Source organism: Lipotes vexillifer, unplaced genomic scaffold, assembly GCF_000442215.2.
Source record: "Lipotes vexillifer unplaced genomic scaffold, Lipotes_vexillifer_v1.1 scaffold1008, whole genome shotgun sequence".
Lineage (NCBI taxonomy): Eukaryota > Metazoa > Chordata > Mammalia > Artiodactyla > Lipotidae > Lipotes > Lipotes vexillifer.
The window spans coordinates 5,234,932-5,260,752 of record NW_006772616.1 but is presented as its reverse complement, the minus strand read 5'-3'; the positions used below and the strand labels follow the sequence as shown (position 1 = coordinate 5,260,752).

Sequence of the window (25,821 nt, the reverse complement as noted above, 5' to 3'; positions counted from 1 at the left end):
TGTAAGTGAGGTGTTAAAGTCCCCCACTATTATTGTGTTACCGTCAATTTCCTCTTTTATAGCTGTTAGCAGTTGCCTTATGTATTGAGGTGCTCCTGTGTTGGGTGCATATATATTTATAATTGTTATATCTTCTTCTTGGATTGATCTCTTGATCATTATGCAGTGTCCTTTCTTGTCTCTTGTAACATTGTTTATTTTAAAGTCTATTTTATCTGACATGAGTATTGCTACTCCAGCTTTCTTTTGATTTCCATTTGCATGGAACATCTTTTTCCATCCCCTCACTTTCAGTCTGTATGAGTCCCTAGGTCTGAAGTGGGTCTTTGTAGACAGCATATATATGGGTCTCGTTTTTGTACCCATTCAACAAGCTTGTGTCTTTTGGTTGGAGCATTTAATCCATTCATGTTTAAGGTAGTTATCGATATGTATGTTCCCATGACCATTTTCTTAATTGTTTTGGGTTTGTTTTTGTAAATCCTTTTCTTCTCTTGTGTTTCCCATTTAGAGAAGTTCCTTTAGCCTTTATTGTAGAGCTGGTTTGGTGGTGCTAAATTCTCTTAGCTTTTGCTTGTGTGTAAAGATTTTGATTTCTCCATCAAATCTGAATGAGATTCTTGCTGTGTAGAGTAATCTTGTTTGTAGGTTCTTACCTTTCATCACTGTAAGTATATCATGCCACTCCCTTCTGGCTTGTAGAGTTTCTGCTGAGAAATCAGCTGTTAACCTTACGGGAGTTCCCTTGTATGTTGTTTGTCGTTTTTCCCTTGCTGCTTTCAATAATTTTTCTTTGTTCTTAATTTTTGCCAGTTTGGTTACTGTGTGTCTTGGTGTGTTTCTCCTTGAGTTTATCCTGCCTGGGACTCTCTGTGCTTCCTGCACTTGGGTGGCTGTTTCCTTTCCCATGTTAGGGAAGTTTTCAACTATAATCTCTTCAAATATTTTCTCGGGTCCTTTCTCTCTCTCTTCTCCTTCTGGGACCCCTATAATTCGAATGTTGTTGCGCTTAATGTTGTCCCAGAGGTCTCTTAGGCTGTCCTCATTTCTTTTCATTCTTTTTTCTTTAGTCTGTTCTGCAGCAGTGAATTCCACCATTCTGTCTTCCAGGTCATCACTTATCCATTCTTGTGCCTCAGTTATTCTGCTATTGATTCCTTCTAGTCTATTTTTCATTTCACTTGTTGTGTTGTTCATCTCTGTTTGTTTGTTCTTTCATTCTTCTAGGTCTTTGTTAAACATTTCTTGCAGCTTCTTGATCTTTGCCTCCATTCTTTTTCCGAGGTCCTGGATAATCTTCACTATCATTATTCTGAATTCTTTTTCTGGAAGGTTTCCTATCTCCACTTCATTTAGTTGTTTTTCTGGGGTTTTATCTTATTCCTTCATCTGGTACATAGCCCTCTGCCTTTTCATCTTGTCTATCTTTCTGTGAATTTGGTTTTGTTCCACAGGCTACAGGATTATAGTTCTTCTTAGGTTGGGACTTCCTGTCTTGCTCACACTGTGATCTCAGAGACTCTCATAGCGTCTTGCTCATGTAAAGTTCATTTCTGTTTCCTTAGTTAATTAGTTAGACGAAAAGCTTTAAGTACTTTAAGCGTATGCTCAGAAACTCAGATGTGTTCATTTACGTTGCCCACATTTTTGCAGTAGTTCATGGGTGACCATGCAGATGTTCTTTTGCAAAATATGGATTTATACTAGGTTAGATCTGAGTCTCTGAAGTTCATAATGAAACACCAGGGAGTTTCTCATTTCTCATAAACTGTTTCAGATTTATGGAAAATAGTGTTATGTCTACTTCTTACTTTCTCCAAATTGATAAGGCTAACCCATGAGTAATCTACCTCACCACATATTTTTGGAAAACATTTCTCACTTAATTGTTAAAGGCATCCCCAAAACCAGATGTAATGTTAAGTAATGCTGTTTACTAAAACTGTGTAAATATATCAAGAAATGTTCGAATTGGTGGAGCTTCTTTTTTAGTGTGCTGTGTGCATGTGTGTATAAATTTTCTTTTAATTTTCTTTAGACCCAAGGAGGCTAAGGGCTGGTTTATGTTGCCTTAAATATAGTAGCTTAAGACAATACTTCTGTTAACAAAAACTCTATTTATTTTGAAAAAAAGTGACTCGTATACATTTATTTGTCTCATTTGTATATTTAGAATTTCTTTTTTAAAAGATGGAGGACTCAAAATTGCCAATGCGACTAAAGCTGATGCTGGAATTTATACGTGCATAGCAGAAAACCAGTTTGGGAAAGCAAATGGCACAACACACTTGGTTGTTACAGGTAGGTGCATTTCTGAAACATTGCTTTACATGGAGATACACTGTGTGGTATGTTATTAAGATCAAAGAAAAAATGTTTTTCACAATATGCAGTGCACCACGAAGGTCGACCTTACATTTGCACTTGTGTTTTCTCTAACAAGTGAAAGTCAAGGGAACAATACTTAATATTTCTTTATACACCATGGTGTGTACCAGGGACACATGACTTACTATGCTGCCAAAATGGGCAGTAGAATTGTAAGTAGCATATGTGGCTGGTCTGCTTTTATTTCGTGCTATTCTAGTATGCCAAATCTTTTGAGTACACTTTTTCCTTTTCCATTATCTTTGATATTTTCTGGAGATGTTTGAGTCCATGGAATAACCCTTGGTATCAAAAAGAATCACTTAGAATTGTGGATGTGTTTGTTCATTTATTCATTGAAGAAAAACATTGAGTATCTACCAAGTGCCAGGTGCTTGGGTTATTCAGTAACAAACTGACAAAGGATGCTGCCCACATGAAGCTTACCTTCTACTAAAGGTAGAAAGAAAATAAGTGGTAGGAATATAAGGCAAGGAAATTCTTAGAAGGAAAGAAATTGCAAACGATTGTAAAATACAGAGGAGTGTGTGGGAGAAGTAAGCTGGAGCATGAACCCAAGTGATCAGAGAAGGAGAGATGTGAACAAAGATTTCATCGAGATGGAGTTCAATAGATTTCTTGGGGACAATCTTGTAGAGGTTTTGTAGGCCTTGTTATGATGTCAGCTTTTAGTTGGCATGAAAAGTCGAGGTTAGTGCAGTTTTGAGCAGAGGAGTGAAATGATGAGAAATATATTTTTAAGGGGTTACTCTAGCTGCTCTGTTGAGAACAGACTGTGGGGAGTCAAGGGTAGAAGTGGGAGGAACCTCAGGAGACATTGCAGTAATCCAGGCGGGAGTGATAATGACCCAGATGAGGGTGGCAGCAGAGCAGTTGATGGGAAGGGATTCGATTCTGCATATGTTCTGCATGTAGAGTCAGTAGGCGTTGCTGGCAAACTGACTGTGAGGTCTGAGAGAAAAAGAAAGAGAAGGATGCCTGCAGAGTGTTTGGTGAACACAGGAAGAATAACAGTCAAAACAACTGAGATGGGAAAGGCTTGAGGTTGCACAGGTTTGGGTAGGAGGAAGATTGTTGTTGTAGAAAACATAATCAATGCCTCTTTTGAAGACTTTTGGTACAACATGGAGCAAAGAAATAGGGAGCAGCGCTGGAAAAGTGGAGTCAAGGGAAGCTTAATTCCCAACTATGGAAAGACTATTGTGATGATAGAAAGGACATTTGCATTTGGGAAAAAACAAATTAGTTAACATTTTAACTTAGTATCCTACCTATTCTAAACATCATTTTTGTAGTCTTTTAAAAGTTTGAGTCTATTTAAATTTTGGTAGTAATACATTTTCCAGTCATTGAAAATACAGTGGTTTCTATCTCTACCGGTATATTTCATGAAGCAATAAAGCTAAAATAAAATTGATTTTGTAGTGGTATTATAACCCTTTTTTATAGGTGACTTCAATTTTTAAACTTCAATATCCCATAAATGTAGATACCCTAATTCACTTAACAAGAATTTGTGTATCCAATGAAATATGTTATGGGTCTGCATCAAAATGTCTCTCTTCATCTTGAAGACTTTTCATGATACAGAGGTATATATATGTATATAGACACATATGTATGTCTACACACACATACATACTATAAGTTAGATTAGCAGTCTTCCTGTTGAAAATTGCTTTCATCAAAATAAAAATGCTGACATTTTACTTAAAACTTTATTATTTCCCCAATAGAACCAACAAGAATAACTTTGGCACCATACAACATGGATGTCTCAGTGGGCGAAAGTGTCATTTTGCCCTGCCAGGTGCAACACGACCCCCTATTAGACATCATGTTTACCTGGTATTTCAATGGGGCCCTCACAGATTTTAAGAAAGATGGATCTCACTTTGAGAAAGTCGCTGGGGTAAGTTGTGACACTTTCCTCATGCTTTTTACATGTGTCTCTGACATATTGTCCCTAAAGAAACATCGGGCACATATCTGTTACTCCAGTAATGTCTGTTCTGTGAGTGAATCGGGGGTTGCAATTCTGTAATGATCTAATTTTATTATAGTAATTACCAGAAAGTGAGCATATTTACTTCAACCCGTAAACTATAATTTTAATTAAAATCGATGTTTGCTGTGTTTGTATTAATTGTTATTTTACACGATACTTTTGTCATTAGTATTCCACAGAAGGGAAAGTGTTCTTACACAACTGTTTATTTTCAACATGATATATTATGAAGTTGAACGAAGTCACATTTGCTAAATGCCTTCCATGTATCAGGCCAGGTGCTTCATCCCAGTTAATCCTTGCAATGACACTGCATGTCATTGGTAAGCATGGCCCTTTTACAGGTGCATAAACTAAGGATTTGTAAAGATATTAACTTGTCCAGGGCCACTGAGCTAGCTAGTGGTGGAACTTACATCCAAGCCTAGATCTGTAAGTCCCCCAAACACAAATACTTTCTCTTGTTTCATTCTGTCTCCTCGTTTGTGATGGTTCTATGTGAGGAAGAATTACAGATTTCAAGGGAAAATGGACACCTTGAGGAGAACTGTTAAGAAGGAACGCAGTGTTGTGAGCCACACAGACTAACAGCAGGCCTCGCACCTGGCCACATGTCTGTAAATCCATCATCACAAGGCCAGTTTCCCTTGCAGACCTGTTTTCTTTGACACAGGGTTTAGCTTCATTCATTTTGGCTAAGACGTCAGTGGTACATCATAGTAGAGTCTGGGTTTTCTCCTTATGGACAAAACGATATGATGGTCAATTCAGCTATATTTATTTAACAATATTTCTTGGGAATTCTCTGGTGGTCCAGTGGTTGGGACTTGGCACTTTCACTGCCATGGCCCGGGTTCAATCCCTGGTCGGGGAACTAAGATCCTGCAAGCCACATGGCCAGGTCAAAAAAAATTAAAAAAAAACAAAAAACACCACTAATATTTCTTCTTAAATGTATATATGTGTATACATGGGGTCTATTAATGTGTTAGGATTGTGTGCAACTTGAAAGGATGGTGTTAGGACTTGAATTATGTTTCCTCAAAAGAAAAGTTCAAATCCTAAGGCCTAGTTGTGATAGGATTGTGGTAGAGGCTAATAATAATAGGATTATTAGCCTCTGCCCCTGGATCCTGGCACAGACCTCCTAAAACCCTTGGAATTTCTTGTGTGATGAAATGTCTTTTTGTCCTAATGAAGTGATGCTAGTTTCAGGATGGTCACCGGAAAGACCAAGCCATGATTAGAAACTTGGAACCTTCAGCACTCCCCATGGATCATAAATTCAGTGCCCAGCTCCTCCATGCTTCAGGAAGGAGGAAGGGGCTGGGCACTGAATTTATGATCAATGAGGCCTATGTGATGAAGCTTCCATAAAAATCCCAAAGTACTTTTCATCACAGAGAGCTTCTGGGTTGGTGAACATATCTACATGTGAGGTGGGTGACACACTCCACCTCCACTGGGATAGAAGCTCTTGTACTTGGAACCCTTCTGGATCTCACCCTATCTACCTCTTCATCTGGCTGTTTATATGTATCCTTTATGATACATAAAGTATTATAAAGTAAATAAATGTTCCCTGAGTTCTGTGAGCCATTCTAGCAAATTACTGAACCCAAGGAGAGTGTCATGGGAACTTCAGTTTATAAGTGGTTGGTCGGAAGTACAAGTGACAATCTGAGACTTGCAGTTGGTGTCTGAAGAGGGGCTGGTCTCAGGGGACTGAGCCCTTAACTTATGGATCTGATGCTAACTCCAGGCAGTTAGTGTCAGAATTGAATTGACTTTTGGGACCCCCCCACCTGGTGTTGGAGAATTGCTCGGTGTGGAAAACACATACATCTGGTGTCAGAAATGTGACGTGTTCCGAGTGTGTATATAGTATTGACTGTAAAGGAGATACAGAAGAGTGTCCTTTACACTAGTACCTGAGAATGTGACCTTATTTGGAAAGGATTGTTGCAGATATATGTAGTGAAGTTATGATGATGTCATACTGGAATAGGATGGGCCCTAATCCAATATGACTGTTGTCCTTGTAATAGGGAAATTTAGGCACAGACAAACACACAGAGAGGAGAATATAGACACAAGGAAGATGGCCCTGTGAAGATGGAGGCACAAGTCACAGAATGCCTGGGGCTACCAGAACCTAGAAGAGGCAGGGAAGAATGGTCTTACCCTAGAAATTTGGGAGAGAGATCTTGATTTCAGATTTGTGGACTCCAGAACTCTAAGAGGATAAAGTTCTGTGGTTTGAAGCCACCCAGTTTGTGATACTTTGTTACAGCAGCCCTAGTGACCCACTACAGCTGGTGTTTAAAAAAATAAAATTAAATTAAAAAAAGGCAATATTTAGATACGCAGCCACAATTAAGTACAATTTCAATGCTGTTTCTATGTTCTATCATCTGGCTTACTCCATTTTCGAAGTTCTAGTTTTCCAAATTGTTCTGATTCAAGGCTTTCAAGAGCTTCACCAATTGCTGCAAACCATTGACATTTCTTTTACTATTGCTTTAAATGCTTTATTTTTTACTTTTTTATTATTTATTTATTTTACATCTTTATTGGAGTATAATTGCTTTACAATGGTGTGTTAGTTTCTGCTTCATAACAAAGTGAATCAGTTATACATATACATATGTTCCCATATCTCTTCCCTCTGCGTCTCCCTCCCTCCCACCCTCCCTATCCCACCCCTCTAGGTGGTCACAAAGCACCGAGCTGATCTCCCTGTGCTATGCGGCTGCTTCCCACTAGCTATCTATTTTACATTTGGTAGTGTATATATGTCCATGCCACTCTCTCACTTTGTCACAGCTTACCCTTCCCCCTCCCTGTATCCTCAAGTCTATGCTCTAGTAGGTCTGTGTCTTTATTCCTGTCTTACCCCTAGGTTCTTCATGACATTTTTTAAAATTTCTTAAATTCCATATATATGTGTTAGCATACGGTATTTGTCTTTCTCTTTCTGACTTACTTCACTCTGTATGACAGACTCTAAGTCTATCCACCTCATTACAAATAGCTCAATTTCGTTTCTTTTTATGGCTGAGTAATATTCCATTGTATATATGTGCCACATCTTCTTTATCCATTCATCCGATGATTGACACTTAGGTTGTTTCCATCTCCGGGCTATTGTAAATAGAGCTGCAATGAACATTTTGGTACATGACTCTTTTTGAATTATGGTTTTCTCAGGGTATACGCCCAGTAGTGGGATTGCTACTTTAAATGCTTTTTTTTTTAAGTCACTGATTTCTTCTGTCACAACAGGAAAAGGCATATGCCAGTATCCTCAGCCAACTCTTTACTCCGTACTTAGGATTTATCATTTTCCTTTCCTTGGAGAGGAGTCAAGGGAAAAAAGAAAAGGCTAGAATGTTACCTTCACTGCTGTAACCCAGCTCTTGCCCTAACTTTAATTCATAAAGAATTTGATTTGAAACATTAATTAGTTGCCTTTGCTGTATAATGTAGATAGCACCATGATTTATCTCCTCGATTGTGAACTGTTGATAATATTATATCCAGTACAATGTCCTTTGTCTGTACTAATGCTAAAGAAATACACATTAAAAGACTAAAAACCCAAAGTACTTTGATTTGATTTTTTTTAAATTAATTTATTTATTTTTATTTATTTTGGGCTGTGTCAGGTCTTAGTTGCGGCACGCAGGATCTTTCGTTGTTGCGCCCGGGCTTCTCTCTAGTTGTGGCGTGCCGGTTTTCTCTTCTCTAGTTGTGGCGCGTGGGTTCCAGAGCTTGTAGTTTGCAGCACACAGGCTCTCTAGTTGAGGCTCGCGAGCTCAGTAGTTGCGGTGCACGGGCTTAGTTGCCCTGCGGCATGTGGGATCTTAGTTTCCTGACCAGGGATGGAACCCGAGTCCCGTGCGTTGTAGGGTGGATTCTTTACCACTGGACCACCAGGGAAGTCCCAGCAGTTTGATTTTAATATGCATCAAACATCCTCAAACAAACATTTCACTGACACTGAGCTAGATGGCTGCTTTCTCTAAGAGGGTCTTGGAATTAAAAATATTCAAGATAATACTTTAACTTAGCTGCTCCTGTGCTACTGATAGGTTCTACGTAAGGTATTGAGTCAGTCATCTCTCTACAGGAATCAAGTATCTGAAACATGAAACTGCATGAATTAACCCTATCACTTGCCAGTTCTGGTCTTTTTCAAACATGTTTGCTCATGGCCTATGCATTTTTTTATTGACTTGTGCCATTAGTAACTTAGTATTCTCCCATCAGTATAAAATGTAAGCCATACAAATGACATTACCCTTAAGCACAAGCAATTGAGTAAATTGCTCTCCTGTTGCATGAGAAGGGAATCATATAACAGCTCTTGTCCTCTGTGTATTCATTGCAGCATTCACGTTAATACCTAGGAAGTCTGCTTGTCTTTTATCCCAGTGTGTTCATAGATATATCCCCTGTTTTCAAAAGCAACAAAATGTGAGGGGGAAGCCGGTAACGGGGAAGGTTGCTTAGAAAGCTGGATAGTGTAGGAGCCATGTTTTAAAAAGAGGGTGGGTAGTTTAGAAAATGGAAAATCTAACTGACAGCTTTCAACTGTTTCAGCCACTTGTCATTGAGACGACTCTGGGTATTCAGTATTCATTCATTCATTGCAAACCAACAAGCAAACGAAAAATCCCACACCTTTTGGGGAAACTCCAAAAGCTCCAATTTAGATCAGATCTGTTGTGTAGACTTGCATGTCATGCCAAAGGAGTGTGATGACAGTGTTGGAGGAGAGGAAATTGTCACATCCAGGGACCCGCTCGAGTCCTTGGGACAGACCTCCAAGTGAGGGTCCTTGGCTGCAAGCAGGCAAGAATTCAAGAGCCAGCCAAAGTAAAGTGAAAGCAAATTTATTTAGAGGGACACACTCCATAGGCAGAATGCGGTCCTGCTCAGAAAGTGAGAGTGGCCCCAGGGCCTGGGGTTGGTCATTTTTTTGTGGGCTGAGTAATATCACATGCTAAAGAGTAGGAGGAATATTCTTGCTATTCCAGGAAAGGGTGAGGATCTCCAGGAATTGGGCCACTTTTAGTATTATAATGAAGGTATAATGAGCTAAAGGTCAAGGACCAGACTGTTCTCCATGCCACCTTGGTTTCAGCCGGTTCCAGCCAGTTTTTATCACATCCTAAGGGCTGCACCCCTTCTTCATTTATCTAGTGGTTGTATCCTGCCCGTTTCCCTCCTGTCTCAACAGCAGTTATAGGTTTCTGCACTGTCAGAATGTATAGCATTCAGAAGAGCTTATTAAGCCAACTGTCCAAAACAAACTGACACATCACAAAGGAAAAATATGGGTCATATACAGGCTTTGTTCCATGGGACAAATCAGCGTTGTATAGATAAGTCAGCAGTAAATGGCATCCACTTAAGTCCATTGTTTGCCAAGCAAATCTTGGTTATAGGCAGAGTGTGGTGTAATTAGAGAAGCAGGGGATTTGGGTTCAGATACAGGTGAGGTCTAGATTCTGTTGCTTACTAGATGATGTCCTTGCATGAGTTACTTAACTTTCTGTTCCCCATTTTCTGGTTTCTTTTCACATCGGTTTTTAGTATTTGCCATGTTCCCTCCCACCACAAGATTTTGCACACACTGGTCCCTCTTCCAGGAACATTGTGCTCTCTCCTTTTGGGCTATATCTAGATATCTCCATATGTAGTTGTGCATATGTAGGTAAGAATGTATGTAGTTACATGTATGTAAATTTCATATATGCACAGTAATAGGAAGAGACACAGTCCCGACAATATGTCTACAGTAGCACTCTATCATAGCCATGTTTAACCAACAGAATTCCACTCCATGCAAAAAATAATAATTCGGGCTTCCCTGGTGGCACAGTGGTTGAGAGTCCACCTGCCGATGCAGGGGACACGGGTTTGTGCCCCGGTCCGGGAAGATCCCACATGCCCCAGAGCGGCTGGGCCCGGGAGCCATGGCCGCTGAGAAAAAAAAAAAAAAAAAAAAGGAAAAAGACAGAGAGAGAGAGAGAGAGAGAGAGAGAGAGAGAGAGGAAAAAAAAGATTGCATCATTCACCCAGTTCCCAGTATAACATCTTTCTTTCTCAGCTTTTAAATATATCGAAGCTTCCACTGACAGGAAAAAGGAGATAATAGCCCCCAAATTCAAGGGAAATGAAAGAACATTTTTGGCTGGTACCTGAGGATTTAGGGGCCTGGAAATTTAAGTATGCTTTTAAGAGCGTTCAAGAATAATTTGGCTTGCCTTGATAAGCTAACCTTTGGACTTAGACATATTACATTATGGAGACTGACTGCAGCTAGAAACTGTTGAACCTAAACACCCCAGAAGTTCCCTGTATATTGTAAGGATGTTTGAATAGATATGCTTTGATAAACCTGATGTGCGGCAGATACTTTAGAAATGAGGAATGTATAGAGCCAAGCTATAGAGCTTCACACATTTTATGGGATTGGATCTATGATGAATTAGAATGTGTGTGGATAAAAGTCACTGGAAGCAGTAAGAGGTTTAGCAGCGACAGCCAGTCTGTGACTCACTGAACTGGCTGCCTTCGGTGTGCTTTATCTCCCACAGGCCACAATCTCAGTCTAGTGCTTGAGAGCTTGAGACCTGATGTATTTCCCAGCTCTCAGTGGCAGAAAAGAGTATGTTTGAAAGAAATCCTTTGTGTATAATAAATATGGTCACCTTGACTTGATTTATTTCATAGAATTGCTTGGGTATGAGAACTAAAAGTTTGACAATAGCAGTTATTTTACAACACAAAATTCTGTAAGAGGTCTGGTGTGCATTTTAAATACAGAACTGCGGTAAAGCACTCATTCAAACACTACCTGTGGTGACACACTGCGTTTGTAAACATCTCCCACTTAGAGTGTCTTATAAATTTTATATCTTGTCCAAATTCAAAGTATAAACTGACTTGGAAGGATCCTTTAGAGAATACATCCAGTACTGAGTCCATAAAAGTTGGGGATTAGACCAGGGGAATTAATATTATTCATCTTAGCATACATCCCTGAAGCCCAGCCCCTCCCACAAAACTATTTGGGGATGAAAAAACAAAGATTCTCCAATGCCTATTGGAAACGGGGAAATGCATAAAAGAGTTGAAGTTGAGTTTATTTCACTAACTCATTGTTTGCTCAGCCAGGCATCCTAGAGTGTGCATCCTGGGTATGATTAGTATCCCAGGGCTGCGTTTATTACGCACAATGTTTGTTAAGATGAATGGTCCAATCCACCCCTAGTAGAAACCCTGTAAGATTGAAATTTATAAGAAGACGAGCAGAAGTCCAACCAAGTAACGTGTGACTTGAATTAAAACCCATAAAGACAGCGGAGTTACAACAAAAACCAAGGCTGTACATGGAAAGATGTGCAAATATTTATCAGTCAAATTCAACAAAAAGAAACACGGTAACAGTCACCAATTTAAAAAATAATAAGAATTCAAGGCAAACCTTAAGAGTAAAAAAGGTAAGTTTATTTTGGAAAAAGTTTGCTCTGCCATATGCAGGGGTAATAATCATAAATCATAGTATTCCAGTTAATGTACCATTAAAGTATATCAAGTCAAAAACAAAGAGAAAATGAGAAACTAAACTGTCATGTAGTCTGAGAGCTCCTCTTTCAACCATCAACAGATCAATTTGCCAAAAATCAGAAACACAATTTAATACTATTTTGCAATGGAAGTAACAGATACACATAAAAAATTGATCCTAAAAATAGAAAACGCACATTCCTTTTCATCTTTTTCACACCCTTGTAAATTTTAGGAAAGAAAGTAACAAAACAACTATATATTAAGGAGATGGAAGAATAAATGGATGGATGGAGCAATGTCCAAAAGCAATAGACGAGCTCTGGAAAATATTAATGAAGAATAAAGGTTAAAGCAGCTAAAATTAGAAATGAGAAAGAGAATGTAATGGGTGAGAAAGAATTAAAAATAAACAGAATATTCCATGTTCAAGTCATATACATGAAAACCCAATTAAGTAGAAAATTTGGGAGAGAATATAAGTGATCAAAATTAATAAGAATTTAAAAAGCTAAGTAGATTCATAATCATGAAAAACTGTAAATTAGTAACACCCCCTCCCCCATTTCCCCCACAGAAAAAGATTCTAAGGCTAGAATTTTACTGGTAATTTCTTTTAAGATTTTAAGAAATAGACAAATTGTTATATAGACTATTTGACAATATAAAAAGTTTTAAATCTTTTCAATTTATTTTGTAAGATTAGCATATTCCTGAGAACAAAACCTGGCAAGATAACAAATAATTAGTAAATATGAATCGATTTCATGAATGTAGTATGAAAACCTAAATAAAATTTTAGCAAAGAACAACTGAACGTCGTACTGAAAGAGTAAACTTTCATAAGCACTGGATGATGATCTAGGAAATGTGCATGCTTCACATCAATAGATATAATAAAATAGACCACTGTATTCTCAATGGGCATTTATAAGACATTCAATAAAATTAATGACCAGTTGTAGGAACAGAAAAGTGCTTCTTCCACATCTCAAAAAGGTCTTTAAAGGGAATATCAAGAATACTTTTATTTAAATCAACAATACGACAGAATGCACACAGGTACCATTACTTTAAAACCATTTGGAGGTGTTTGGGCCAATTCAGTAAGGGATGAACAAGAATAAAAGGTCTAACTTTAGAAATAAGGAAACAAAATTACCATTATTTGGACAAAATATCAGGGCTACTCAAAACCCAATAGTATCAGCTCTAAAAGTTTTAAAAAATAATCAGAGTTCAGTCAACTACTGGGATACAAGATAAATTCACAAAAAGTAATAGCTTACTTATGTATCAACAGTAACCAATAAGCAGTATAACGGGACAAAAAGGTCCCTCAAAAGATGTATAAAATGCATGTTAATAATTTGCACAAGTACACAAGGCCTAAATAAAGACAACTCCAGTTTTCTGTTAGGGTGGATGGATGGATGGATGGATGGATTGGATGTGGAGTGAGACAGGGAAAGAATCATGAAAAAAAAAAAATCAGTGCTCCTAGATGAAATAAAGCAGCTATTATATTGTAAGGATTTTCATTTGTCTTCGATATTTTTCCTATGCTTCTAAAATGACTAGCAATCAGACACCACTTTACACAATTCTGGGAGTATTTAGGTAAGGAAAAGAATAGTTAACAGTATTTTGAAAGAAGAGTAATGACACCTTGTCAGTAATTCCCAGGAAGTTTTCTGGGGGGTATTTGTTCAGGTATGAATTGCTGGATAGGACTAGAATTATACATATAGTTGCATATGCATACATATAGTTACATATAGTTAAAACATCGGAACTCAAAATTCCATCTCTTGTAACTTATTTCATTCTCCTATGAGCTGTTGTTAATCTTTCTTTGCCTCAGTTTCTTCATCTGTAAAACTGACATGATAATAGTCATTTATTCTGAGGTTTGTGTATAAAATACTTCAGAACAACCCATGTTAGCTGTTGCTGCGGTTGTTCTTGCTGTTACTGTTACTGCTACTAGCGCTGCTGGTAGGAATGCTTCTAAAGTGTTCTCTGGGAAAGCTGCGGCAATTTACATTCCCTTCAGCAGAGCAGGAGGTGCCTGTTGCCCCACATTCTTTTCCACACATGATTTTTTCCCTTGTTTTTTTCAATAAAAATTTTCCCAAACAGATGGTTGAGAAGTGATATCTCATTATCAACAGTTTCTCATTTCTCAGATTAATAGTAAGATGGAGAATCTCTCCATTTTGCTTATTAGTAATTTGGATACTTAAGAAAGATTCAGAATTATGACTGGCTCCTCCAAATCAAGAAAATTGGGGGCTTAATACTGACTAATGAAATGTATCGTTACTTCTGCAGAAAACAAAAAATTACCTAATTTCTAGCTAGAGAAATTCACAGTAGCCCAGCTGCCTGGGTTATTGTGCAGAAGAGTGTTCAAAAAATTATTTTAAATCTAGCAACGGAGAATGACTTCCAAAAGTTACAAAAACAAAACACACTGCTTCAAGACAACCATCAACCAGATAAGACCTATTTTATTTTTGCTAGAAACACAGTAATGATATTGGCATTTGCATGTAATAGATTTTCACCTCATGTATATTTTGTGTCCATTGGACAGTGTTCTCCTTAGGTCACAGCAGGAAATCCTTCACTTACACACAAATTCACCGTGTGTACTGGCCATTTCCTGTCCCTATTCCGTACCTTGCAGATTTGTATCCTTTGCTCATTTCTTCAATTAGAAGTCAAGCCTTTTGCTTTACAGATTTACAGTAGGTCCTTATGTAGTCAAGCTATTAATTAGATCTTAGTGTGATTCACTGGAAATATCTCCCTTTGGTTTGTCACTTTTATGTTAACTTTGTCTATTATTTTCACTCAGTAAAAGTTTTCATTTTCATGTAGTCAAAAAATCTGTATTCTTCTTTTCTTAATAGCTTTCATAACTTTTCTTGGGTTGAATGGGATATTCAAGCTGTAGGAATTTGAAGGGGAATATGAAGGTTTTAGAACTAGTGTTGCAGGAGGGTTACATAAGAAACTTTGGGGAAGTTAGATAGGCTAGTGATACTAGGAGAGAAACTTTGGGAGAGATGCAGATGTTTAAAGAAGATTTCAGGGAGATTTTGTTGTGAATTTCATATTTTTCCCTACAAACCTTCCATAAAATGACATCACTCCAATTCTTAGGAATTGACTTTTTTTCTCAGGGGTGGGGTTGTCAGTTGTTCACTGTTGAGCTTAGGACATACTGGGATTCCACCACTGGAGCCACCCTACTGTTAGCCAGTTGAAAACTATAAGCTACCATCAAAGAGACAGTAATGTGTATGTTTGTGTACCTGTAAATATGTTTGTGTATATACCAGCACATGAAAATCCAAACACCATTATGTACAGATACTTAAAAAATAATCTCTAAAGAAAGTTCTAAGAGAGTCAAGTAACAATTCTTTCGATATTGATTATGATTACTTAAGATCCTCGAAATTGTGATTAACAGATATTTACCTGCATCTGTGATTTGCAGTTAAAATATCTCATCTCTGGAGGCAGAGGAAAGAACTAGCAGTTTATAATTTTGGTTTGGTTTTGTTTGGCAAAGGGGGTGGGGCTAAGGTTCATGAATACATTCTGAAAAAGAGGACTTGTCAAAAATAGGCGTAAATTGGGCTTCCCTAGTGGCACAGTGGTTGAGAGTCCGCCTGACGATGCTGGGGACACGGGTTCGTGTCCCGGTCCGGGAAGATCCCACATGCCGCGGAGCGGCTGGGCCCGTGAGCCATGGCCGCTGAGTCTGCACGTCCGGAGCCTGTGCTCCGCAACGGGAGCGGCCACAGCAGTGAGAGGCCCGCGTACCACAGGGGGGAAAGAAAAAAAAAAGGCTTAAATCTAATAAATCCAATAAATGAACAGATCAAACTGAATGAGGAGGTAAATGGTGTCTTCTAATCATAGCATTATCTTTTATTCGTGATGGTTTATTTATTTAACACCTTTATTGAGAAATCATATAATTGAACTAAAGTGTACAATTAAATAGCTTTTACTATATTCAAAGAGATGTGCCTCCATCACCATCACCAATTTCAGAATATTTTAATTACTTCAGAAAAAGACCTCACACCCATTATCCATAATTCCCCCAACTCCTCCAACCTTCAAACAGTCCCAGCCCCAGGCAACCACAAAGCTACTTTCTGCTCTGGTATTTGCCTATTCTGGACATTTCATATAATAGAATCATGAAGGATGTGGTCCTTTATGACTTGTAAATTTTTAATTTATTTTTTACTTGTTATTAATAAGTATTTTATTAACTTATTTTTATTAATAAATTTTATTTTTAGAGCAGTTTTAAGCTCACAGCAAAAGTGAACGGCAAGTACCAAGAGTTGTTCCCATACAACCCCTGTCCTCACACGTGCACAACCTACTCCACTATCAATATCCTGCGTCACAGTGGTCCGTTTGTTACAATCCATGAACCTACATTGACACATCATTATCACCCAGTGTCCGTGGTTTACATTAGCGTTCATTCTTGGTGCTGTACATTCATTAGGTTTGGACAAATATATAAGGACATGTATCCACCATTAGAGTATTGTACAGAGTAGTTTCGCTGCCCTAAAATTCCTCTGTGCTCCATCTATTCATCTCTCCCTCCCCCAACCCTTGGCAACCAATAATCTTTACTATCTCCATAGTTTTGCTTTTTCCAGAATGTTCTATAGTTGGAGTCACGTAGTATGTAGCCTTTTCAGATTAGCTTCTTTCACTCAGTACTATACATTTATATTTCCTCCGTATCTTTCAATGGCATAATAGCTCTTTTTTCTCTTGACTGGATATAGTAGTTTATCCACTCACCTACTGAAGGCCACCTTGGTTACTTCCAAGTTTTTGAAATTATGAGTATAGCTGCTTTAAACATCTGTGTGCAGGTTTTGTGTGGATGTAAGTTTTCTATTTGGGTACATATCAAGGAGTAAGATTTCTGGGTCATATGGTACGAGTATGTTTAGTTTTGCTTTCCTCCTAGCAGTGAATTATTATTTTGAAAAAACTGTTATCTATTAGATAAATTAGGAATATTTCACTTATTTATTTTCTGATGCTCTTCCCTTCTTTATGGAGGGCCGTGTTTCTGACCTATCATTTTCATTCTTTCTGGAGAGAGGCCTGTTGTTTGATTTCAGATATAAATTTGGGAAATTCTCAGTCACCACTGCTTCAAATATTACTTTCTTCCTTTTTCTCTTTCTTCTCCTTCTGATATCTCCATTACACAGTTCTTAAGTATTTTATTCTTTATTTTCAGTTGTTTCATCTTTCATTTTAAGTTTTGGAAGATTTGATCATCATATCCTCAAGCTTAGAGATTGTCTTCTCAGCCATGTTTAGTCTACTAATGAGCTCATGAAAGCCATTATTTATTTCTTTACAGTGTTTTTGATCGCTAGCATTTCTTTTTTGTTTTTTAGAATTTCCATCCCTCTGCTTACATTATCCATTTCTTTTTGCAATCTATTTTTTCCATTAAATCCCTTAGCATATTAATCATAGCTCTTTAAGATTTCTCATCTGATACTTCATGCCATATCTAGTGCCTGTTCTGACGTGTATTCAGCCTCTTAACACTATGTTTTTTGCATTTTCACATGCCCGGTAATTGTTCTGTTGAAAGGCATGCGTGACGTGTATGTAGTAGCTGAAAGGAACTGCAGTGAGCAGGCCTTTACAAATATCGTGGGGAGTCTGTGGGGTGGTGAGAGGAAGTGTTCTCCAGTCCTGTGACTTGCTCTGCTGTTTCGGTGAACCTGTGCCCCTGGACTGTGAACTTCCGCTATGCTCTTCATCTCCTTTCCCATCTGGTGAGACAGGATGGCTGGAGGTACTGGAGCTGTGTATTTCCCTTCCCCGCCGTGTGGGAAGCTAGAGGGATCAGGATTTGGGTATTTTTCTTAGGAAGAGGTATTAGGCTCTTACAAAACCAGAGCCAGGTTAGGCTCTGGTAAAGTAGTTTCTCCTAAAGGCAACCTTTGTTCAGAAGAACAGAGTGCTCTGGCTTATTTCATAATGGTTCGTTTTCCCTTGCCCTGCCAGAAACATGAGGGTATCTTTCTTCACCATTCACTGTGAGGACCCAGTAGAGCTCCTGGAGGGAAAACTCAGAAAAGTATGGGGAACCACCTGTGTCTGGGTTCCCTGGAGTGTCAGCTCTCAGACCTGTCCACGCTGACCCTCCAGCAATTCATCCATCACAGTTTGGGTTTCTCTACCCCAGTCCTGGCTCCCAGGGAAATTTCTGCTGGTGGATTTCTGCTCCAGTAAGTTGTGCTTCTCTGTATTTGTCAGTCTGTCTCTCCACTTTTGAAGGCAGTGGTCTTTTCCATGGCCTCACTTCTCTGTCAGATCAAAGAGGAGTCACTCAGCTTTTACTTGTTGTTAGAACAGTGATGACTGCTAAACTGCTTATATGCCAACTGAAAATCGGAAGTCAGGGTGACTGGCCTGTTTTTTAATCGGGTTATTTGCCTTTTTATTATTGAGTTGTAATTGTCCATAGTGGCTTGGATTTTTATTCTCCGATTTCATAAAGAAAAGTATTCTACTTTGCAGGACAGTATTTAATTATACCATTTAATTGATCTGGACCTGAATAAGAAAGTGAAGAATAAATGGCTCATTTGGGGCAATTTAAAATTTTAGACACAAAACCCAGGAATTTTCGCTGTTTTTTATAACAGTCGCTGTTTTTTATAACACTCTGATTTTGTAAGCGATTTTTTAATACTGACTTTAAAATTTTACATCATAACTGTTTACAAAAAAAATAGTCTTTAAAATTTTAGACACAAAACCCAGGAATTTTCGCTGTTTTTTATAAACAGTCGCTGTTTTTTATAACACTCTGATTTTGTAAACGATTTTTTAATACTGACTTTAAAATTTTACATCATAACTGTTTACAAAAAAAATAGTCTAATGATAGATTGGATTTGGCATCCAACCTAGTCTTTTTTATCATCTTTTTAAATATGACTTTGAGATATTTATTTATTTATTTATTTATTTATTTATTTATTTATTTCCAGATTATCAGGAAGACTGTGGGAATACATTGGTCTGAAGTTGTAGTAAAGTTGGTGTGATCTCTTTGGGAGCAACTCTCCTGGGAGAGAGTATAATTTTATTCTCTCTGACTGCGGGTATCCTTTCTCTGGCTCACACATAGGCTCCTGACATGAAAGGGCGTCTAGATCAGAGTTGGTGGGGTTGTTTTAAGTCTGTCTTGGGTTCTTGGCACAGTCAGAGTAAAACAACCCTGCAGGGATGAATCTTGATAAACAAATACCACGAACTCACTGTTCTCCCTCCCTCAGATTTCCTGATGGGAGGAACCCAAGGAAAAGACAGAAAGTAAGGGCACCATTTTATATAGTCCATGTAGGTCAGATGCCTCCAAAAGAAGCAGCATGGCACGTACAGAATGGATCTGGAGGGGCGTGTCCAATGGTGTTTTCCAAAGATGACTGCAAAAGCATACTTTGTACCCAACTTGCTCGTCTTTCAATGTGAGTTTGACAGTCTTCCCCATCAAGTGGTGAAATGTATGCCTCTTGTCTTGAACCCAGGTAGACCTTTGTGACTGATTTGATCAATAAAGAAAAGCAGGAGTGATGCTCTGTGATTGCTGAGGCTAGCTCGTAAAAATGCATGCACTTCCACCTTGTTCCATTGGTGCAATTTCTCTTGGAATTCCTGCTTGGAAGCTCAAGTAGATGGTGGAGAGGTCTACCTTAAGAGAATGGCTGAACTCCCAGCCAACAGCCAACACCACTCTCCAGTCATGTAAGCTGGCTTGCCTGTCCCCATTCTAGCTGCCCCAGCTGATGAGGTTTACAACAGAGATAAGCTGTCCCCCTACTGATCTCTGCTCAGATTATATATTGCTGAGCAGAGTAAATGATCATCAGTTTTTTAAGCCACTAAATTTGGGGGGTAATTTATTACACAGCAAGAGTAATTGGAACTAGAACTGAGCACAAGACATTTGCACAACTTGGTCAAGTTTCCATGAAACAGTGGCTTTTTGTGCCTTTGTATCAATGGATTTCCTTTTTCATATACTAACATTATAATTCTGCAAGGGCAGATCTGCTCCCAGTATATTTTAAACCTCTAATATGAGGGTAAAAGCAACAAAGACAAAAAAAAGACCTGTGATCTATGAGATAAATTGTTACTCAGGGTAGGCTCTTGTGACTTGAAATACTTGCATTCTGAGCTGTCATCACATCAATTCAGAGTAATCCTAGGGTGATTCACATTGACTAACAGTAAGTTTCTATATGAATCTATAGAAATCTATCACCATGTTGAATTATTTCAGTGACTACTTGTTTTTAAAATGACAACAAGTACACCAAGGCAATCTAATGTCACGGAAATGCGCCTTGTACTTGACATCTAGTACCTGTTTCACAGATACTAGTTTTCTCACCCATCTTCCAGAATGAAAATATGTACAGGTGTACTGTTCTCAGCTTATAAACCCAGCGCTAAACAACCTAACTTAAGGATTATTTTATGCATTTATTAATTGCAGAGTTTTAGAGCTAGGGAAAAGAGTGCCTATCTTGAAGCTTTTATTTCCAGGAGGAGTGATGATGTGAAGAATATAAAATCTCGGGCATTTAATGCTTTTAGATACTAACTGATCATTAGAATCAGCTAAAGGATCTCCTCTTTCTAGTCCATTTTGATTTAACTGTTCTGGGATGTGGCCTAGGGATTTCTGGTATGTTTTTTCTTTTTTTTTTTTTTTTTTTACGGTACTCAGGCCTCTCACTGTTGTGGCCTTTCCCTTTGCGGAGCACAGGCTCCAGACACGCAGGCTCAGCGGCCATGGCTCATGCGCCCATCCGCTCTGCGGCATGTGGGATCCTCCTGGACCGGGGCACAAACCCACAGGCTCAGCGGCCATGGCTCACGGGCCCAGCCGCTCCGCGGCATGTGGGATCTTCACGGACTGGGGCATGAACCCGTGTCCTCTGCATCGGCAGGCGGACTCTCAACCACTGCGCTACCAGGGAAGCCCTCTGGTATGTTTTTAAAGACTCTCCAGGTGAATTTACTGTACAGCCAATGTTGAAAACTACTGGGTTAAGTGATCTGGGTAGCCCAGTGTTTTGCAAAGCACAGGCTAGGTACCCAATAGGCACTATTAAATAATGCAGAATGAGATCTATTCTATTTTCAATTTCATTTCAGTCATTTAGGTTAAATCAAGGAGAATAATTCAGTATGGTGTTAGGTTTGTCACGAATGATTTTCTAATTTTTGCTAATCTCCCTTTTTAATTAAAAGAGCAAAGGTCCAGGTCTCAGAGACTTTGAGAGTGCCCAGCTAGTGTCCATTTACATTATTTTCCACTCACAGTTTTCATTTCATCAGTTAACTATTACTGTGTTCAGCAGTTTTCCATGTTAGATAAAAAAAAGTACACATTTTCTGTATTGACTTTCATATTATTTAAGAAGGTTAAACAGTTTAAGAAACAAGTAAATAGTAGAGCATTTAGTACTGGAATATGGCAAAAAAAAAAAAAAATGTGGAGGTGTAACTCTAATGGTTGAAGTTTAGAAAACACTGAGGTAACAATCACTGTGGGAATAGACACTGCATCCTGCCCAACTTCCAGTAAGGTACTCCATAAACACTACACTGGCCAGAAAAAAAAAAATCCCCAAGTTGTTAATGTGAACTTGATGTTGAAATAGAAAAGCTGATACCTTTAAGGTAACTTGGGCATTTGATACAGTTTAAAATATGCATGAAGGTCTTTGACCAAGTTTTTATCTTTCATGTGTTATTCTTTCAAAACACTTACGACGGGACAAGCTGGGGCTCTAAATCCTGTAATGGATCAATTATTTCAGTTTATTGGTACCAAAGAAAGTTGAAAAATTTTGATGTGAACAGATTGCACATTACCTGCACTAGATATCACCTGTTTGGACAACCAGGCATCAGACAGTTTCAGATGAAATTATTAATCAGTCAGAAAAACTAAAATGGTTTACAGTGTTACGGCCCATTTTCATGTTTCAGTGGTTGCCAATTATTTCTGTTCCTTGGTTGAGCAGTGTCCATTTGTAACAAAGGTGGCCTTGTTGCAGCCATTTGAGGTAGGGATGGGGCAAGATTTAACTTGGTTGGTCAGAAATACAGAGGTGACCCATCTGCCACCAATTCCCTTAGGGACCTTCACAGAGAAAAACACCACTCAGGTTTCAGAAGTAACCTGGAGGCTTGACTGTTCGCTAGTCACCTGTGTATGATTTACATGCAGTGTCAGGACTTGGAAGGCAACCCAGTGACGGGATGAATGATTAACATTGGAATCTATACAGAAACAGGCTGTGTAAAGTGATTTTTAAAAAGGAGGCGTTTCTGTTCTACCTTGCCTTCCAAATAGTTGTCAAAATGCTTTTTTTCCCCTTTAATTGGAAAATTATGCTTCTTGGCAGTCCAGCAGCAGCATTTACATCGAATGCTTACTAGGAAATTAGTTTTTGCTGAAAATTTGTTTTATTCAAAGTGCATGCTACATTTGCAGGGGTCAAGAGGTTTTCCTATTTCCAGGGTTTATTTTATACCTTGATTTGTAGCATATGGTAGATCTCACAATGTACTCTCAGCTTACGTGTAATTAGTAATGAGTTGTCTGCTTTCTTACCTTCAGCTGGCGTGGGGTATCACATCATGCAATGCTTTTCTTTCAGTGCAGAGTGGTTTTTCAACTACATCAAAAATTCCACTAGCATCATCACCTAAGAAAATATAGGGAAAAAGTTAACAAGCTTATCTTCTTTTTCGTCTCATGCGCTCCCTGGATTTTCTCTTAGCATTTATTTCAAAGGTGATTTGACTTATAAATCCATATACTGTTTATACCTGTAACATGTCCTGGAAATATGATCTTTTCTAGGAGAAACCTATATAATTAGGTGAACAACTAATTAGATAATTAAGTAATTCTAGAAAAGCTTACAAGTTTTTTCAAATATAATAAAAAAAATTACTATCATTAAGACATGAATATGAACCTGAAATTAGCTACAGTGAAATTTTAGTTTTCTGGGGACAGAAATGGAGCTTTTGGTAGTGGAAGAGGCCTATTCCTATGGATTTGTGGATTAACTATCCCCCCTGACATTGCCTATCCCTCCCATTCCCAAAAGAGACTATGTTGTCACCTGCCTTAGAGTCTCTGCATATGTGTAAGTGCTCTAATGTAGACTCTTTTTTTCTTACCCTCTTTTGCTAGATAGCTTGTATTCATATTGCAAATCTTAGCTCAACTATCAATACATTGAGACTCCAGAATCATAGATCTGTCTGTGTATTTTGAACTTGCATTACACTGTAATTTTACATTGATTTGTGGTAGTCATTTGATTAATGGCTGTCTTTCAACTGTAAGCTCCATGAACGTAAGGACTGTTTTTTTCCCTCACTATTGTATCCTCAGCGACTAAAGTATAGCCATTGCCTAATGAATAGTTTTGGAATGAATGATCCTATTTAAAAAGATAGTGCTTCTGAGGAAGAGCTAAAATTCTTATGACTTAGGGAAATGTCTCCCTCTTCTTAACCCCCTGCTTAAGCTGTAGGAATAGGCCTCTTGCACTGTTAAAAGCTCCGTTTTCAAATATTGCTGTGACCAGCGGCATAGAAAAAGGACTTGCTTTCTGGAAAGACTGGGAATTACACTGCTTCACTTTGAGGGGGACGTTTGAAGGGCAATAGGGATAAGCGAAGTGAAGAAAATGAAGATTTGACTCTGCTTTGTCCCAATTCTAGTCTGTTCTTTTTGAGGGAAGGGGGACAAAGGAGAGTTTAGGAAAACAATACAAAGAAAGACTAACAAACTAATTTAGCAGATAATAAAGTAGAAAGCTATTTTTATTCAAAGGGTTATTAGTGTTCCTAAGAATTTATTCACAGATTATTAATGTTTGTAATGTTTGTAAGTTGTTTTATACTTACACTCTGAGGAATTAGAAGCATGTTTCTAAATGTATCTAAATAATAGATGCAATTTTACTGATAAATATACTGAAAAATAATCTGTCAAGTGCTATTTTACCACAACTAGACTAATGCTACTTGGATTTTTTTGGACGTTCCTCTCCTGTCCCCTTTATCATAGTTAATCAGTAAAAAACTATATTCTAACCATTAGCAGTGAAAATTGGTGGGGACAAGAATTGGTTTGATGTAAGTGAAACTTCCCTTTGGAATTTCCTTTTTTATACTTTTTTAATGTCTGGGAATAATCAATTGCATTTTAATAAGAAGTTATAGAATATTCTAATTAGTTGCACTTTTATTATTAAACATTTAATTCTTGTGAAAGAAACTGGAGTTGGGAATAACAGCCATGTTATTTGACCTTTTCAGTGATGGTCCTATTTATAATGGAGCGTTTAGAGCTATAGTTGTACATTATAACAACTGCATCTTGAGAGTCATTATGTTCTGCCAAAAAATACACAAATTATAAGTGTGTAGCCCAGTGAATTTTCACAAAATGAACACATTCAGGTAACCATCGATGATATCAGGAAGCAACATGACCCCTTTTCCAGAAGTCCCTGTGATGCCTCGTTGCAGTACTAAATATCCCTCCAAAGATAGTCACAGTCTAGATTTATATGATAGATTAGTGTCATTGTACTCCTTTCTATCTGATTTATATTTTTTATGTTGAGACTTAGCTATGTCAGTCTATATAGTTATAGTTCATTGATTTCCATGGTCTAATAGTATTTCCTTAAATGAGTGTTCCACTACTTACTAAGCTACTTTTTGTGATGGACACTAGGTTGTTTCCGTTCTTTAGCTCTTATGGTTAGTACTGCCACAAACGTTCTTGTAAAAGTCTTCATGAACATACACACACATGTCTGTAAAGTATGTATTACTTAGGAATGGAATTGCCGGGTTGTAGATTATGGGTATATCCTGCCTTAGTAGATATTTCTAAACAAGGTTCCAGAGTGATTGCATCAGTCTCCATTCCCATTAGCAATAGCAAGAGTACCGGTCACTCCACATCCTTGGCAGGACTGAAAAATTTCCTGCCTCCTGCGTTCTAAGGTTGTGTACACATGGTATGTGCCATGTGATTTTTTTTAACCTTTATTAAATAACTTCTCTAAATTTTTTTTTCTTTTTTTGCGGTACATGGGCCTCTCACTGCTGTGGCCTCTCCCGTTGCAGAGCACAGGCTCCGGACGTGCAGGCTCAGCGGCCATGGCTCACGGGCCCAGCTGCTCCGCAGCATGTGGGATCTTCCTGGACCGGGGCACGAACCCGCGTCCCCTGCATCGGCAGGCGGACTCTCAACCACTGCGCCACCAGGGAAGCCCCTCTACATTTGTAAACGTAACTTGTTTCATATATATATATATCCCTGACTTGGGTTTACATCCTAGAGAGCAGAGGTCATGTATAACACACTTGTGTAACCGCGAGTGAATCTAGTATGGTGGCAAGCGTTCAATGAACTTTTGTTAAGATGAATCTTGACTCATCATATTGCTCCATTAAAAGACAATAGATAGGGTGAGAGAGAAAAAGCACTAGAAGAGGAACAATATAAATACAGTCTACTGAGAAAGACAAAAATTAAGTACAGGATCCTTAGTTTTTGCTACATTTTATTTTTCATTTATGTATTCATCCAGTCAGTTTCCTGTTGGTGCTGAAAAACAAAATCAATGGTTCCTACCGTCTGCATGTTTATTGCTTCCCTTTTCACTCTACAGTGTAAAATATAATTAAAA

General features: G+C 38.2%; 1 protein-coding gene and 1 non-coding gene across 2 annotated transcripts in view; both read left to right on the top strand.

Annotated features, from left to right (window-relative positions):
• The window catches only part of CNTN3 (contactin 3), a 247,909-nt gene that overhangs the window by 181,990 nt on the left and 40,098 nt on the right, over window positions 1–25,821 (top strand). Inside the window, exons 11-12 of the mRNA XM_007447671.1 lie at window positions 2,174–2,301; window positions 4,125–4,300. Of these exons, the coding sequence (XP_007447733.1) occupies window positions 2,174–2,301; window positions 4,125–4,300 (304 nt within the window). The remainder of the gene's footprint in view (window positions 1–2,173; window positions 2,302–4,124; window positions 4,301–25,821) is intronic.
• TRNAE-UUC (transfer RNA glutamic acid (anticodon UUC)) lies at window positions 5,199–5,270 on the top strand. The gene has a single exon. It is a non-coding gene; the product is annotated as a tRNA-Glu (tRNA).